General features: G+C 41.8%; 1 protein-coding gene across 6 annotated transcripts in view; it reads left to right on the forward strand.

Annotated features, from left to right (window-relative positions):
- Nucleotides 1-9053, forward strand: part of dnajc10 (DnaJ (Hsp40) homolog, subfamily C, member 10) — a 25808-nt gene extending 16755 nt beyond the window's left edge. For all 6 annotated transcript variants that reach the window (XM_047370913.1, XM_047370912.1, XM_047370918.1 and 3 more), the window contains exons 20-25: nt 2658-2791; nt 2949-3002; nt 5027-5174; nt 7957-8079; nt 8195-8302; nt 8387-9053. In XM_047370913.1, the coding sequence (XP_047226869.1) occupies nt 2658-2791; nt 2949-3002; nt 5027-5174; nt 7957-8079; nt 8195-8302; nt 8387-8398 (579 nt within the window). In that variant the 3' untranslated portion in view covers nt 8399-9053. The remainder of the gene's footprint in view (nt 1-2657; nt 2792-2948; nt 3003-5026; nt 5175-7956; nt 8080-8194; nt 8303-8386) is intronic.
- The last annotated feature ends 6860 nt before the right edge of the window (nt 9054-15913 follow it).

Below are 15913 nucleotides of genomic sequence, written 5' to 3' on the forward strand. Positions count from 1 at the left end.
TGGACTTCAAAGTCAGGTTGACCTAGACGTTAGAATGTCAAACTATGCATTATAGTTGCTATATTTCCAAATACACACAAATGAAATAAAGATTCCACCGCACACGTAGGTTGTCAGCTCGTACCCATTTAGTTCTACAATGTGTGCATCAAACCCAAACGGCACCGTCCAGCTGCTGCACTAAGCTCAATTACAGCTCCATGCTGATCATTATAATGAGGTAAATATGTATCCTATATTTCTATTAGGAAAACTGTCACCTCACACACTATGTGAAGAACTTGAAATCTTTACAATCATTCAGGACGTCACATAAAAAAATAGAAAATTACCTGGAAGCCACCGTTGGACACAGAGTTTGATGGAGGTTTGTTCCCAACACTACTGTAATGATTAGAATAATTACAAACATTTTTATTATATAAAGGAATCATGAGCTGAGGCCAATGTGCGATTGCATTAGGGAGACACATTTGAGCATCACAACTATGTTGCACATATATTGAATGAAAATGGTTTCTGTTAACAAATTCATATTCATTTACAGATGGGACCCTTATAGCAGTATGAGTGCAGTCTATAGCTCTGATTACATTCAGAAATCGGCTCCTCACTGCAAATGAGAGCCACAGTTTAAGGGGAACTTTCTATATCAGAGCAACATATGGAGGAGGCATCTCATATGGCTGGCAGGGCCGGGCTCAGGGAAAACTCTTAAATACCCGACCTGTCTGTCAGGTCCCTCTGAAAAGCTCTGATTGAAAGGACCGCGACGTAGCGAGAACTTGAACTGGCATCTGTGATGCACGGTTCCTCCTGGTTTCCCTCTGTAACACTGGGTCCATCTCCATGCAGAACTCCAAAATAACTGCCCTGGCCAATCTAAACCCACTAATAAGAAACGCATCATCATGTGCCAGCAGATCTAGAGGATCTCTGGAAAACAAACGCTCCCTCAAACGTCTTCCATTGGTGATGTCCTCCAGCTGTGCCAAAGCTGCCATCGTTCCACAGTTACTCGCAACTTTACGCAGCTGTTTATGGACATGTGTGATTGTCTCCAGCTTAGGAATCATCAAACCTGACTTGTTTGGAATTAAGCTGCTTATCCGACACCGTTTTCTTTTTTAGTGAGAATGAAAGTGCCCCTTAGATGATTCACATGCATTTTATGGTCCTCAACGCACAGACCGATGAGCATTTCAATCTACAAGTGACAAAAACAAAGAAGGTTTTACAGTTTATATCCGACTGAGGCTCTTTCCATCATTTTCTTAGGTGTGTTGCGTTATTGTATGACGAGAAATGTGATTCGGTTTCATCGCTTGTGTTTAAACCATAAAAGCTGGAGTCATATTTCAGTGGATGTAGGTGAGTTTTAGTTCTCTGTATTTTATTGTTGTCGATTGGAAAAAGTGCTTCTGCACATTTTCACGACAGTTCAAAGGTTCGCATGGATTTACGCACACTTTGACCCAACATGCTGAATTGTGCAAAACATTGCGCCGCAGGGTTTCTGTGCATAAACAATCTCCGTAAATGAGGCCCCTGGTACTTGGTGAATACAACAGTTAGAGATTTTGAAATAAAGCTGATCTATGTTCGTCTAGATACCAGAAGAACAGGGAAAATGTGATAAAGCACACACACAGTTTCTAACCTACAGATAAGATTTAAGCAGGTCAAGGTGAAGATTTTTTGCATAAAATATTCAGAAAGTTTAATAAAACAGCAGGGAAAAAATCAGGAAATTTAAGTCTACAAAAGTCTGGAATTTTGAAATGAAAAACATGTAGGAACCCTGTGACTAGAAGGCTGTGGATTCCGATTCTGTTCATCAGATAACCTGGTGGTTCCTCAGTTTGGGTCCAGAACATAGTTGACCACAGCAAGGGTTTTTCTTAAATAAAGGTGTTGCAGCAATGTCCCACAAAGGTAAAATAAAAGTAGCAAAGCATATAATGCAAACCAAAAGCAAGCCAATCTGAGGGTCTAGTTCAGTCTAGGTCCAGATCCAGGCAGTGGGCCCTCTTGCTAGGTTCCATGGTTCAGTGTTCTCTGTCAAGGAGCCCCACATTTACCAGTAGCCAGAGCTTCCGTTGGAGGAGGATGGATTCCCAAGGATTCCTAATAACGGTATTCTTTTATTTTTCCTGGGTCACATTCTTTAGACTCAGTGGGAATAAATAAATCATCAAACGTTCCTTGTAGATAAAATCCTGTCTCCTGACTGGAGCTGCTTTCACATTCAAGATGTCAAACATTTATCATTCTGTTGAGTAAAAGACATTCAGAGTTGATCACATTCACCAATATTTCTTTGTTAGCAAACAAATATTTATATCAGAAGTACTTTGACACACAGGCATTCATACAAATGCCTTTTGAGCAGAAGACCTATGTTAAAGATTCTGGGATGCCATCAGCTTGGATGGCGTAAAAAACTAGATGCAAGAGGCCTACAAGGACATTTTGAATCACCTGGAGTAAAACAGTTAAATAGGTCAAAAGTCACATGTGAGGTGTTCTTGTTCACTGCATAATAATTAAAACAACCACCATGTGTGGTTCACCAGAGAGGAGTCTTTGCTGGAATCACTCTTTACAGACAGGAAGTGCAGTGAAACCTTTCTAACCTGACTCTGTCTCTCCTGCAGATGGTTTCGGGTCAGATACTGGTGGGTTCAGTCGACTGTCAGCGCTTTCAGACGTTCTGCCAGAGTCAGGGTGTGAGGGCGTACCCTGAGGTTCGCCTGTATTCTGGGAACAGCCGGCAGTCTGACCGCTACACGTAAGCGCTGTGTTAAAATGATGTGTGTGTGTGTGTGTGTGTGTGTGTAAAATCAGCCTGGTGGCCTCAGAACTCCAGAGAGACTCAGATTCACAGCAGAAGGACAGGAGGACAGGAGATAAAGAGTAATGGTATCATGATCTGTGTCTGTCTGCAGGATTTACAATGGCTGGCACAGAGATGCACATTCACTCAGAGCATGGGCACTCAGGTAACACCCTTATCCTGTCTGCCTTCCTTCTTTCTTTACAACATCCTTTTCCTCCCACCTTGACTTCTCTGTCTTGCTCTATACAGGTCCTTCTCAAAATATTAGCATATTGTGATAAAGTTCATTATATTCCATAATGTCATGATGAAAATTTAATATTCATATATTTTAGATTCATTGCACACTAACTGAAATATTTCAGGTCTTTTATTGTCTTAATACGGATGATTGTGGCATACAGCTCATGAAAACCCAAAATTACTATCTCACAAAATTAGCATATTTTATCCGACCAATAAAAGAAAAGTGTTTTTAATACAAAAAACGTCAACCTTCAAATAATCATGTACAGTTATGCACTCAATACTTGGTCGGGAATCCTTTTGCAGAAATGACTGCTTCAATGCGGCGTGGCATGGAGGCAATCAGCCTGTGGCACTGCTGAGGTCTTATGGAGGCCCAGGATGCTTCGATAGCGGCCTTTAGATCATCCAGAGTGTTGGGTCTTGAGTCTCTCAACGTTCTCTTCACAATATCCCACAGATTCTCTATGGGGTTCAGGTCAGGAGAGTTGGCAGGCCAATTGAGCACAGTGATACCATGGTCAGTAAACCATTTACCAGTGGTTTTGGCACTGTGAGCAGGTGCCAGGTCGTGCTGAAAAATGAAATCTTCATCTCCATAAAGCTTTTCAGCAGATGGAAGCATGAAGTGCTCCAAAATCTCCTGATAGCTAGCTGCATTGACCCTGCCCTTGATAAAACACAGTGGACCAACACCAGCAGCTGACACGGCACCCCAGACCATCACTGACTGTCGGTACTTGACACTGGACTTCTGGCATTTTGGCATTTCCTTCTCCCCAGTCTTCCTCCAGACTCTGGCACCTTGATTTCCGAATGACATGCAGAATTTGCTTTCATCGGAAAAAGTACTTTGGACCACTGAGCAACAGTCCAGTGCTGCTTCTCTGTAGCCCAGGTCAGGCGGAATGCGGCACCTGTAGCCCATTTCCTGCACACGCCTGTGCACGGTGGCTCTGGATGTTTCTACTCCAGAATCAGTCCACTGCTTCCGCAGGTCCCCCAAGATCTGGAATCGGCCCTTCTCCACAATCTTCCTCAGGGTCCGGTCACCTCTTCTAGTTGTGCAGCGTTTTCTGCCACACTTTTTCCTTCCCACAGACTTCCCACTGAGGTGCCGTGATACAGCACTCTGGGAACAGCCTATTCGTTCAGAAATTTCTTTGTGTGTCTTACCCTCTTGCTTGAGGGTGTCAATAGTGGCCTTCTGGACAGCAGTCAGGTCGGCAGTCTTACCCATGATTGGGGTTTTGAGTGATGAACCAGGCTGGGAGTTTTAAAGGCCTCAGGAATCTTTTGCAGGTGTTTAGAGTTAACTCGTTGATTCAGATGATTAGGTTCATAGCTCGTTTAGAGACCCTTTTAATGATATGCTAATTTTGTGAGATAGGAATTTTGGGTTTTCATGAGCTGTATGCCAAAATCATCCTGTATTAAGACAATAAAAGACCTGAAATATTTCAGTTAGTGTGCAATGAATCTAAAATATATGAATGTTAAATTTTCATCATTACATTATGGAAAATAATGAACTTTATCACAATATGCTAATTTTTTGAGAAGGACCTGTATATTTCCCAGACTTTATTCTACCTTTACTCTTGTTTTTTTTCCTTTCCTTTTTTCTTCTTTGCTTTTCTTCCATCTTTTCCTTCCTTCTTATTGTTCCCACATTCCTCTCTTTTCATCTTCTCTTTTACCTTCCCTAATTTCTTTCTTCATAATTTCCTTCCTTCCTTTCGTCAATCCTTCCTTCCTTCCCTCCGTCCGTCCGTCCGTCCTTCCTTCCTATTTCTAATTTCCCTGGTTATTTCATTATTTCTTCCTTCCTTCCATTATGTCCTTCTTTTTCCTCTCTTCCTCTTTCTTTACTTCATTTGAGTTTTTGCCTGGCCTTTTACCTGATTAATGGAGTTGGACCTTGTGTGTGCATGTGTGTAGTTCTTTGCCCACAGCCTCGGTGGATCTGACTCCAGAGACCTTCAAATCCCAGGTTCTTTCAGGTCGGGATCACTGGGTTCTGGATTTTTATGCCCCCTGGTGTGGACCTTGTCAGCACTTCGCCCCAGAGTTTGAGATCCTGGCTCGGGTGAGACACATTGATTTTTATAAAGTTAAGTCCAAAATTATTCAGAACCCCAGCAGATTTAGATTTATTTTACATTCAACCAAGAAGTTTGTTTCTGATACAAAATGAGACAGACATACTGCATGTGATGCCATCAGCTCAGTTGTTGCTAAGCTACAGACACAACACTCCAAAGCTTTTGTGGCAATTTCTGGTGATTTTAACCATGCTTCACTCTCTGCTACACTTCCAACGTTTCAACAATTTGTCAGCTGCTCTACCAGAGAAAACAAAACATTGGATTTGTTTTATGCAAATGTCAAGGACTCATACATCTCTACAGCAAGACCTCCTCTAGGTAAATCAGATCACAATCTTGTTTTTCTCTGCTCGAAATATAAGCCCCTTGTTCAGAGGCAACCTGTAATAAAGAGGACTGTGAGAAAATGGTCACAGGAAGCTGAAGAAGCTCTGCAAGGTTGCTTTGAGGCTACAGATTGGGACACACTGTGCCAGCCACATGGAGAGGACATCAATGCCATGACTGAGTGTGTAACCGACTATATAAACTTCTGTGTGGATAACATCATCCCCGCCAGAACCGTGAGATGTTTCCCCAATAACAAACCTTGGATCACCAGTTACCTGAAGGACCTCCTTAACAAGAAAAAAAGAGCCTTCAGAGAGGGAGACAGAGAATTATCGAGGAGTATACAGAAGCAACTTAAAGTCAAGATAAGAGACAGCAAGGAGGTGTACAGGAAGAAGCTGGAGAGCAAGCTCCAGCAAAACAATATCAGAGATGTGTGGTCAGGGATGAAGAAGATCACAGGCTTCAAGCAGAAGGATGATCAGACCGATGGAGTTCTGGACAGAGCCAATGAACTGAACACATTCTTCAATAGGTTCAGTTCAGAAACAAGCTCAACATCCTCCTCTCCTGCTCACAGCCAAACAGACATTCCACCCTCCTTTGACCCACAGGACCCACAGCTGTCCAGTAACACCTCACATTTTTTATCTTCCACCTCAGCCCTAGACCCTTCTGCTTCTACATGTTTGCCTTCAACCATATCAGAAGATGCTGATGTTCCCTTTGCTTCCCCCTTCCGCCTGTGTGTCTCAAGAAGTCAAGTGAAGATGCAACTGGAGAGACTGAATCGGAATAAGGCTGCAGGTCCAGATCATGTCAGCCCTAGAGTCCTGAAGGCCTGTGCAGAGCAGCTCTGTGGGATTCTGCAGCACCTCTTCAACCTTAGCCTGGCCCAGAAGAAGGTTCCGGTGTTGTGGAAGACCTCCTGTCTTGTTCCGGTACCAAAGAAAACTCACCCATCAGTCCTCAATGACTATAGACCTGTTGCCCTGACATCCCACATCATGAAGGTCCTAGAGAGACTCCTGTTGGCCCACCTGAGTAAGCAAACAGTAAACCATCAGGACCCCCTTCAGTTTGCTTATCGCTGTGGAGTTGGAGTTGAAGATGCCATCATACACCTGCTTCAACAAACCCACTGTCATCTGGACAAAGCCAGCAGCACTGTGAGGATCATGTTCTTTGATTTCTCCAGTGCATTTAATACAATCCAACCTGATTTACTTTGTCAGAAACTCCAGAAGACTCAGGTGGAGGCCTCAACAATCTCCTGGATCAAAGACTACCTGACAAACAGACCACAGTTTGTGAGACTGAAGGGTTATGAGTCTAACCAGGTAGTCAGCAGCACAGGAGCACCACAGGGGACGGTACTCTCACCATTCCTTTTCACTCTGTACACCTCAGACTTCCAGTACAAGACAGACTCCTGTCATCTGCAGAAATACTCGGATGATTCTGCAGTCGTGGGGTGGATCAGAGATGAACAAGAAGCTGAGTACAGGAAGGTGGTGGACCGCTTTGTGGCATGGTGTGGAAACAATCATCTCATTTTGAACGTGACTAAAACAAAGGAGATGATTGTAGATTTTAAGAGAAACAAGAATAGGTCAAACACCATTTCCATCATGGGAGAAGAAGTGGAGGTGGTGGAGGAGTATAAATACCTCGGTGTTCGCCTGGACAACAGACTAGAGTGGAGATGCAACTGTGAAGCCATCTACAAGAAGGGACAGAGCAGACTGAACTTCTTGAGGAAGCTTAGATCCTTTGTTGTTTGCAGCAAGATGCTGCATATCTTCTATAAGTCTGTTGTGGAAAGTGTGATCTCTTCTTCCATCATCTGCTGGGGAAGCAGCATCAGAGCCAGGGACTTAAAAAAGCTCAACAAGCTGATAAAAAAGTCTGGCTCTGTTCTGGGGACTCCTCTGGAACCTCTGGAGATCATTGTGGAAAGACGGATTCTTCATAAAATGAAGAACATTATGGAGAACCCTGAGCATCCTCTTCATCAGACTATTGTACAACAACAGAGTGTCTTCAGTCAGAGGCTTCTTCAGATCTGCTGTAAGACGGAGCGCTACAGGAGATCCTTCCTGCCCACAGCCATCAGCATCTACAACGACTCTTTGAAGAAACCTTCATAATATGAACTATAACAACATTTAATTTCCCTTTGGGATTAATAAAGTATTTTTGAATTGAATCCTTAGCTCCCTCCCTTGATTCTCATGTGAATTTAAGTCTGGGCTCTGGCTGGGCCTCTCTAAAATGTTAATATAACTTGCAGTCAGGAGACTGCAAGTTATATTAAATTAGAATAATTAAAATGACTTTAAAACTGAATAAGTTTGGGTTTAACTGTACATACCTCGCAGTAACTTTTTTTTTCTGTGGGCTGTAACATGAGATCTTCTGTTTGAGTGACAGATGCTTAAGGGAGAGGTCCGAGCAGGGAAGGTGGACTGCCAGGCTCATTATCAGTTGTGTCAGTCGGCTGGAATCACCGCCTACCCAACAGTGAGATTTTACCCGTACCGGGGAACAAAGAGGGTGAGGACACAGACATGCTGACACAGTCACACCCAGCAGGGGGCGCCTGTGTTTCAACTGTTTTACTTTACAACAATATAAAACAACAACCAATAGTATGCGTATGTTTCTGCAGTATGAACACAGCGGAGAGCACATTAACAGCCGTGATGCGAACACGATCGCTGACATCATCAGACGCCGGATAGAACAGCAGTCATCACGGTTACACAACACACCAAAGGTAACCATCTTCTCATTTAGATCTGAAGTTCAAAGTATCTGCTCAGCTAGAATCAGAACCTTTTTGGCTCGGTTTGTTTTGTAGGATGAGCTCTGACAGAGGAGAATGCTACATGGAAGACCAACAACCGGATTGGTCAGAGTGGGGAATGTATTTGGATTTGACTGGTTCAGCAAGGCGATCATTGAGTCGGCACCTTTGGAGTTGAGGACAGATGTGTCGGAGACATGCTCCGACTGTTACCTGCTGCAGTCTTCAATGAGCTGAACTCTTTAGCCTTAATTTTATCTGCTTTGGTTTTGTCTCCGATGTTTGTATTTACTCTATGAAGTAAACCTGTGAGACATTATGGGATATTCTAATGTTACGGAAACAGTTGCACACACAACCAAATGCTGACACACTACTGTATTTTAGTGCTCCTGAGGGAAGATTTTCACAATACAACTTTCTGTTAAAAATGTTTCAACATCGGGTTTACAGCCATATCTGTGGTTTTTATTGTTTGTTTAAAAATTGGAACTTTTTTTTGCATAAAAAAGCCAGACTAAAATGTGCACCGTTGCTATTTTTCTATGTTGTTTTATGCGATCTTGAGTGTACTGGCTCCATTGTTTTGATGGAGAAAAAAGTTCTGAATGACGGCTTGTTAAAAAAGGAAACGATAACCCAAATTGATGATTATTCTAGAATAGTAAATAAATAAAAATACAATTTGATACTAATAAAACATTATTGTTTTCTAATTTTACATTTCTTTTCCAGCTTTTTATGTACATTGCCTTGCAAAAGTATGTATACCACTACAACTTTTTTTTACATTGCAGTCTTAAATCTGCATGTATCTTTTTGAGATTTTATGTAACAAAGCAACACAAACTTGTGCATGTTGTAGGAAGAAGTAAAAATCTGAAAGGTGTGATCTGCATATGTTTTCAGACCCCCTTAGTCAGAGGTTTGTAGAACCACCTTCCGCTGTAGTTACACCAGCAAGTCTTTTGGTGTATGTCTCCACCAGAGACCACTAAAGACTCACATTTTTACCCACAGTTATTTGCAAAAATAGATCTAGCTCAGTCAGATTGGATGGAGATTGTCTATGGACATCATTTTTCAGATTTTGACACAAATATTTGAGCTGATGATATTGGATTCTGCAAAATATTTATTTAATATGGCTCCAAAAGTCAAACCAGCTGGTCTAAATTTACCATTCTCCCTCTTAGATCAGTACTGAGGTGCTTGGACTTCCACATTGTAACGGGTATTGATCAGTCCAACACAAGCTGTCAAAGATATTGTTTATATAAAGGCACAGAGACACCATCAGTTGCATCAATCCAGATTACTTAATCAGTTAACAGGCTTTAGCTGTGTCAAGTTTAAAGACCTTCTTGTCTTATTAAATGATTTAAATTAGTATATGTATAAATTTGAGCCTGTGATGCTATTTGGCTTCAATTTAATGAAATACTATAAAACATTGCTTTTTAGCATGCACAGTGGAAAAATATTGATACAAATATTCTGTAGTTGTCTTTATATAATGGCACCATAGGGGAGCCTGCTCCTCCTCAACTAACCAAAATGCAGGAAATCATCTTAAATTCTGAGGTGGGAAAAAATGCACTGCTGTCCCTCACAACTGCCATGAAATACTGAGCGCCAACTCCACATTGACTGCACTTTCATAAAAGCAATAGGAAACCTATCCAAGGCGCAACTGTCAGAAAATGTATCTATTTTTATCTGGTGCTTGTGTGACCCCTCTCCCCAGCTAATGCCGCCCCGGGCAACCACCCAGATGACTCGTCAAAAATCACCATTGGGTATATACAGGTCCTTCTCAAAATATTAGCATATTGTGATAAAGTTCATTATTTTCCATAATGTCATGATGAAAATTTAACATTCATATATTTTAGATTCATTGCACATTAACTGAAATATTTCAGGTCTTTTATTGTCTTAATACGGATGATTTTGGCATACAGCTCATGAAAACCCAAATTACTATCTCACAAAATTAGCATATTTCATCCGACCAATAAAAGAAAAGTGTTTTTAATACAAAAAACGACAACCTTCAAATAATCATGTACAGTTATGCACTCAATACTTGGTTGGGAATCCTTTTCCAGAAATGACTGCTTCAATGCGGCGTGGCATGGAGGCAATATGCCTGTGGCACTGCTGAGGTCTTATGGAGGCCCAGGATGCTTCGATAGCGGCCTTTAGCTCATCCAGAGTGTTGGGTCTTGAGTCTCTCAACGTTCTCCTCACAATATCCCACAGATTCTCTATGGGGTTCAGGTCAGGAGAGTTGGCAGGCCAATTGAGCACAGTGATACCATGGTCAGTAAACCATTTACCAGTGGTTTTGGCACTGTGAGCAGGTGCCAGGTCGTGCTGAAAAATGAAATCTTCATCTCCATAAAGCTTTTCAGCAGATGGAAGCATGAAGTGCTCCAAAATCTCCTGATAGCTAGCTGCATTGACCCTGCCCTTGATAAAACACAGTGGACCAACACCAGCAGCTGACACGGCACCCCAGACCATCACTGACTGTGGGTACTTGACACTGGACTTCTGGCATTTTGGCATTTCCTTCTCCCCAGTCTTCCTCCAGACTCTGGCACCTTGATTTCCGAATGACATGCAGAATTTGCTTTCATCCGAAAAAAGTACACTGAGCAACAGTCCACGTCTGTGCACGGTGGCTCTGGATGTTTCTACTCCAGACTCAGTCCACTGCTTCCGCAGGTCCCCCAAGGTCTGGAATCGGCCCTTCTCCACAATCTTCCTCAGGGTCCGGTCACCTCTTCTCGTTGTGCAGCGTTTTCTGCCACACTTTTTCCTTCCCACAGACTTCCCACTGAGGTGCCTTGATACAGCACTCTGGGAACAGCCTATTGGTTCAGAAATTTCTTTCTGTGTCTTACCCTCTTGCTTGAGGGTGTCAATAGTGGCCTTCTGGACAGCAGTCAGGTCGGCAGTCTTACCCATGATTGGGGTTTTGAGTGATGAACCAGGCTGGGAGTTTTAAAGGCCTCAGGAATCTTTTGCAGGTGTTTAGAGTTAACTCGTTGATTCAGATGATTAGGTTCATAGCTCGTTTAGAGACCCTTTTAATGATATGCTAATTTTGTGAGATAGGAATTTTGGGTTTTCATGAGCTGTATGCCAAAATCATCCGTATTAAGACAATAAAAGACCTGAAATGTTTCAGTTAGTGTGCAATGAATCTAAAATATATGAATGTTAAATTTTCATCATTACATTATGGAAAATAATGAACTTTATCACAATATGCTAATATTTTGAGAAGGACTAGTACAGGGGTTGGACAATGAAACTGAAACACCTGGTTTTAGACCACAATAATTTATTAGTATGGTGTAGGGCCTCCTTTTGCGGCCAATACAGCGTCAATTCATCTTGGGAATGACATATACAAGTCCTGCACAGTGATCAGAAGGATTTTAAGCCATTCTTCTTGCAGGATAGTGGCCAGGTCACTACGTGATACTGGTGGAGGAAAACGTTTCCTGACTCGCTCCTCCAAAACACCCCAAAGTGGCTCAATAATATTTAGATCTGGTGACTGTGCAGGCCATGGGAGATGTTCAACTTCACTTTCATGTTCATCAAACCAATCTTTCACCAGTCTTGCTGTGTGTATTGGTGCATTGTCATCCTGATACACGGCACCTCCTTCAGGATACAATGTTTGAACCATTGGATGCACATGGTCCTCAAGAATGGTTCGGTAGTCCTTGGCAGTGACACGCCCGTCTAGCACAAGTATTGGGCCAAGGGAATGCCATGATATGATAGCCCAAACCATCACTGATCCACCCCCATGCTTCACTCTGGGCATGCAACAGTCTGGGTGGTACGCTTCTTTGGGGCTTCTCCACACCGTAACTCTCCCGGATGTGGGGAAAACAGTAAAGGTGGACTCATCAGAGAACAATACATGTTTCACATTGTCCACACCCCAAGATTTGCGCTCCTTGCAGCATTGAAACCGACGTTTGGCATTGGCACGAGTGACCAAAGGTTTGGCTATAGCAGCCCGGCCGTGTATATTGACCCTGTGGAGCTCCCGACGGACAGTTCTGGTGGAAACAGGAGAGTTGAGGTGCACATTTAATTCTGCCGTAATTTGGGCAGCCGTGGTTTTATGTTTTTTGGATACAATCCGGGTTAGCACCCAAACATCCCTTTCAGACAACTTCCTCTTGCGTCCACAGTTAATCCTGTTGGATGTGGTTTGTCCTTCTTGGTGGTATGCTGACATTACCCTGGATACCGTGGCTCTTGATACATCACAAAGACTTGCTGTCTTGGTTACAGATGCGCCAGCAAGACGTGCACCAACAATTAGTCCTCTTTTGAACTCTGGTATGTCACCCATAATGTTGTGTGCATTTCAATATTTTGAGCCAAACTGTGCTCTTACCCTGCTGATTGAACCTTCACACTCTGTTCTTACTGGTGCAATGTGCAATCAATGAAGACTGGCTACCAGGCTGGTCCAATTTAGCCATGAAACCTCCCACACTAAAATGACAGGTGTTTTAGTTTCATTGTCCAACCCCTGTAGTTCCCACTGACCACTCTCTGAATTGTTATATTATGTCCTGTAGCGCTGTAGCACATGTGTAGGGCAATCATTTAACTTATTAAATGTTAAAAAAAAAAAAAAAAGCTACTGCTTAGAGCTGATGCCATCAAGTTGTTACTGTTGATTTTCATCAGATAAAAGGTGAACCTGTTTATAATCCTATCTGTATAAAATCTGTAAAATCCAGCAGGATTTTCCTGTTCAAGCTCCAGTCAATGGTAATAAAGCATGTGTGGATTTGTCTTTGAAAGAAAAAGTTGATATGTTCTTACATATTTTTGGTCCGTCAGCTAAGCAGATGTTTATATATTTTTTGCCAAAGCTTAATTTGGCCAGCAGGTGGCACTCTTTGCATTGTGGAGGAGACTGTGACTAATCAAATTCGGATTCATAAAATTAAAGGTGTTTAAGCCGAGGTACTTCTGAATTTAATTTCAGGTACTTGGACACGATGCATGCTGGGAGCATCTGGTGGAGAATAAGTGGCTATATTGACATGATTAAGAATAGAACATTTGCAACCATAGCTGTATGAAATACCAACTTTTTGTTGTGAAATTGTACTTTCAGTGAACAAAATCACCGAGCTGCTCCTTTCTAACATTGCTTCTGTTTGGATAAAAGTTTGTTCTGATTCAGGAGTTTACTTGGAGCTCCTCTCTAGTCTCAAAGAACTTCAGCTTTCTTCTGGCTTTACAGGTTTGTCCCCAGTAGGTGCTGCTGTTGCTCCTCTGTACAGTTTCTTCCCTATTTATCAAAAATAAACTCTTCATTGTAGAAGCATAATCTCACACTGAAACATCTCAGAGAAAAAAAAAAAGCCCTGTGTTAAGAAATAGCTTGTGTTATTGGCACCTCAGCTGTCTTTGTAAAAACTCATTTCTGTCCCTACAGGACATATAGTCTTCTCACATTTTCATCACAAGGTTTGGAGCAGACAGAGAGCGGGATCTTTGGCCATTCTACTTTGGATAAACTCCGTATCTTATCCAGAGTCCTGGATTATCTTCTGTTCAACTCAACGACAGGTTTTCTGAAGGATTTAGCTCTGTATATGCTCCACTTTCTTTCATATGATTGAAGACCTTCGCATCTAATTCTCCACCTCTTGTTAAATCAGGGATTATTTCATCAATGGTCCATGTTAGTGTGTTTGAAAATGCTACAGTAGGTCTGACCATAATGTGATATATTCTGGTGTCATTTATTTTTTTTCTATATGTTCCACCCAGAACTCCTTATGTTTTTGTGTCTTTCTGATTGTACATCCACTATATGCTGCAGTATGGACCCCTCCACTGTAGCAACATCTCACATGATTGTTTTCCACATTCACCAAAACTATGTTCACCACCACATCTAAACCTGAGCTTTTCTTTGTACATATCAGCTGGATGACCATAGTATCTGAGGGGAGAAGGCACATGTGAGCACTGAGACCCATACTCCTAACCCATGCAGAGATGGGCTGCTAAACGTTTCATCATTTCTAAATGACAGGTACTGTCTAATTCCTGAAACATCTGGTTCATATTCTATTTTACTTTCCAGAACCTTCTATCTGAATACCAGCTGCAGTTTGAGGGATTTATTGTTCTCTTTAGCATCCTTATACTTGATCATCTCATGGCACAGGCTAGCTCTAAATCATATTGTTTATCTCAGATCATTTGTCATGGTGATCAGGCTTACTGCTGTTATTACATTCCCAACTTTAAATTTCAGAATTACGTTGAATTATTTTGTCCTGCTTTTCTTTCTTTGATCATCTTTGTCGTTGTGCTTGTTTCCTTAATGGAGTCACCTTGCCAGACTTTTCCTCCCTCCCTCCTCCTTTCCTACTGTGTGTAACTCTTCACCACTTAACATCCATATACTCATCTTCTGAATATCCACCACTACTCCTTGCAAATCCGATCCAGTCACAATCCAAAATATACCGAAATTCAAATTATTTCCAAAATACCCAAAATGGCAATTCCACCATCAGTCCTTCGCTATCCAAAGCAGGGATCCCTCTCAGCTGGTAGGGGCAACCACCAACACGAGGAAACACCGACCTTGTTCGGGTGAACAAAACAGAACAGAACCTGTCAGTTTGTTGTGAAATTGTAGACTGTTATTATCCACTAACATAGCGTCATGTCCCACTTATATTAACATCGGACCACCTGTTAGGTTCCAGCACTCTGAGGATTCATTTCATTTTCAACAAGCTCACAGTGATATGGCATCTTTCTAGTAAAGGTAAGGGAACTATTAACAATAATGCATTTACACAGACCTGATTATTTAAAAAAATGGAACAAATGGTGAAGTTAGGAGGTGTGGTACTGGGGCATTACTCCAAGTCCATAGAATGTCAAAAACTGGGGAATGGGGAAACTACCTCTAAATTTTTCAACCTCACCTCAGATCCAGAGTTAGCTCGGCCATGGTCTCAAACACAAATGAACATGAACCTTCTTATATGGCCCTGATCTGCAAAAAAAGCATATATGTAACCTTTGCTTAAAAGTCTGGTCGGTTGCAGGAAATGAGCATAACCCTCTCTGAAAAAAACAGTGGTCAAAATATACAGCTAGGTTTATGACAGGATCTTGTTCATGGTTGTAAAATGTGTGCGTTTTCTACAGCTCGGTAACGCAGTCACCTAAATATTAGTGGGGATGTGTGTACAAATTCGACCTTGCGTATAAATTTGACCATGTAGAGAACATTGAAAATAAATTAAGATTTGCGGACTCCGTTCTTATATTTAAAATTCAGTTATGTGTATTAGGGATGTCCCGATATAAACATTTGGGCCAATATTGATATCCAGTATTAATATTGCTGTTATGGCCACTAACCGATATTTTACAATATTATATACAGTATATATAAACACACAAACACATGGCAACAAGATGGAAACAAACATCGGGTGTTAATATCAGCCCAGTTTTACTTATTGAGTCTTTGCCGATATGTTAAAAACT

The sequence above is a fragment of the Girardinichthys multiradiatus genome, chromosome 7, assembly GCF_021462225.1.
Source record: "Girardinichthys multiradiatus isolate DD_20200921_A chromosome 7, DD_fGirMul_XY1, whole genome shotgun sequence".
Taxonomy (NCBI): Eukaryota; Metazoa; Chordata; class Actinopteri; order Cyprinodontiformes; family Goodeidae; genus Girardinichthys; species Girardinichthys multiradiatus.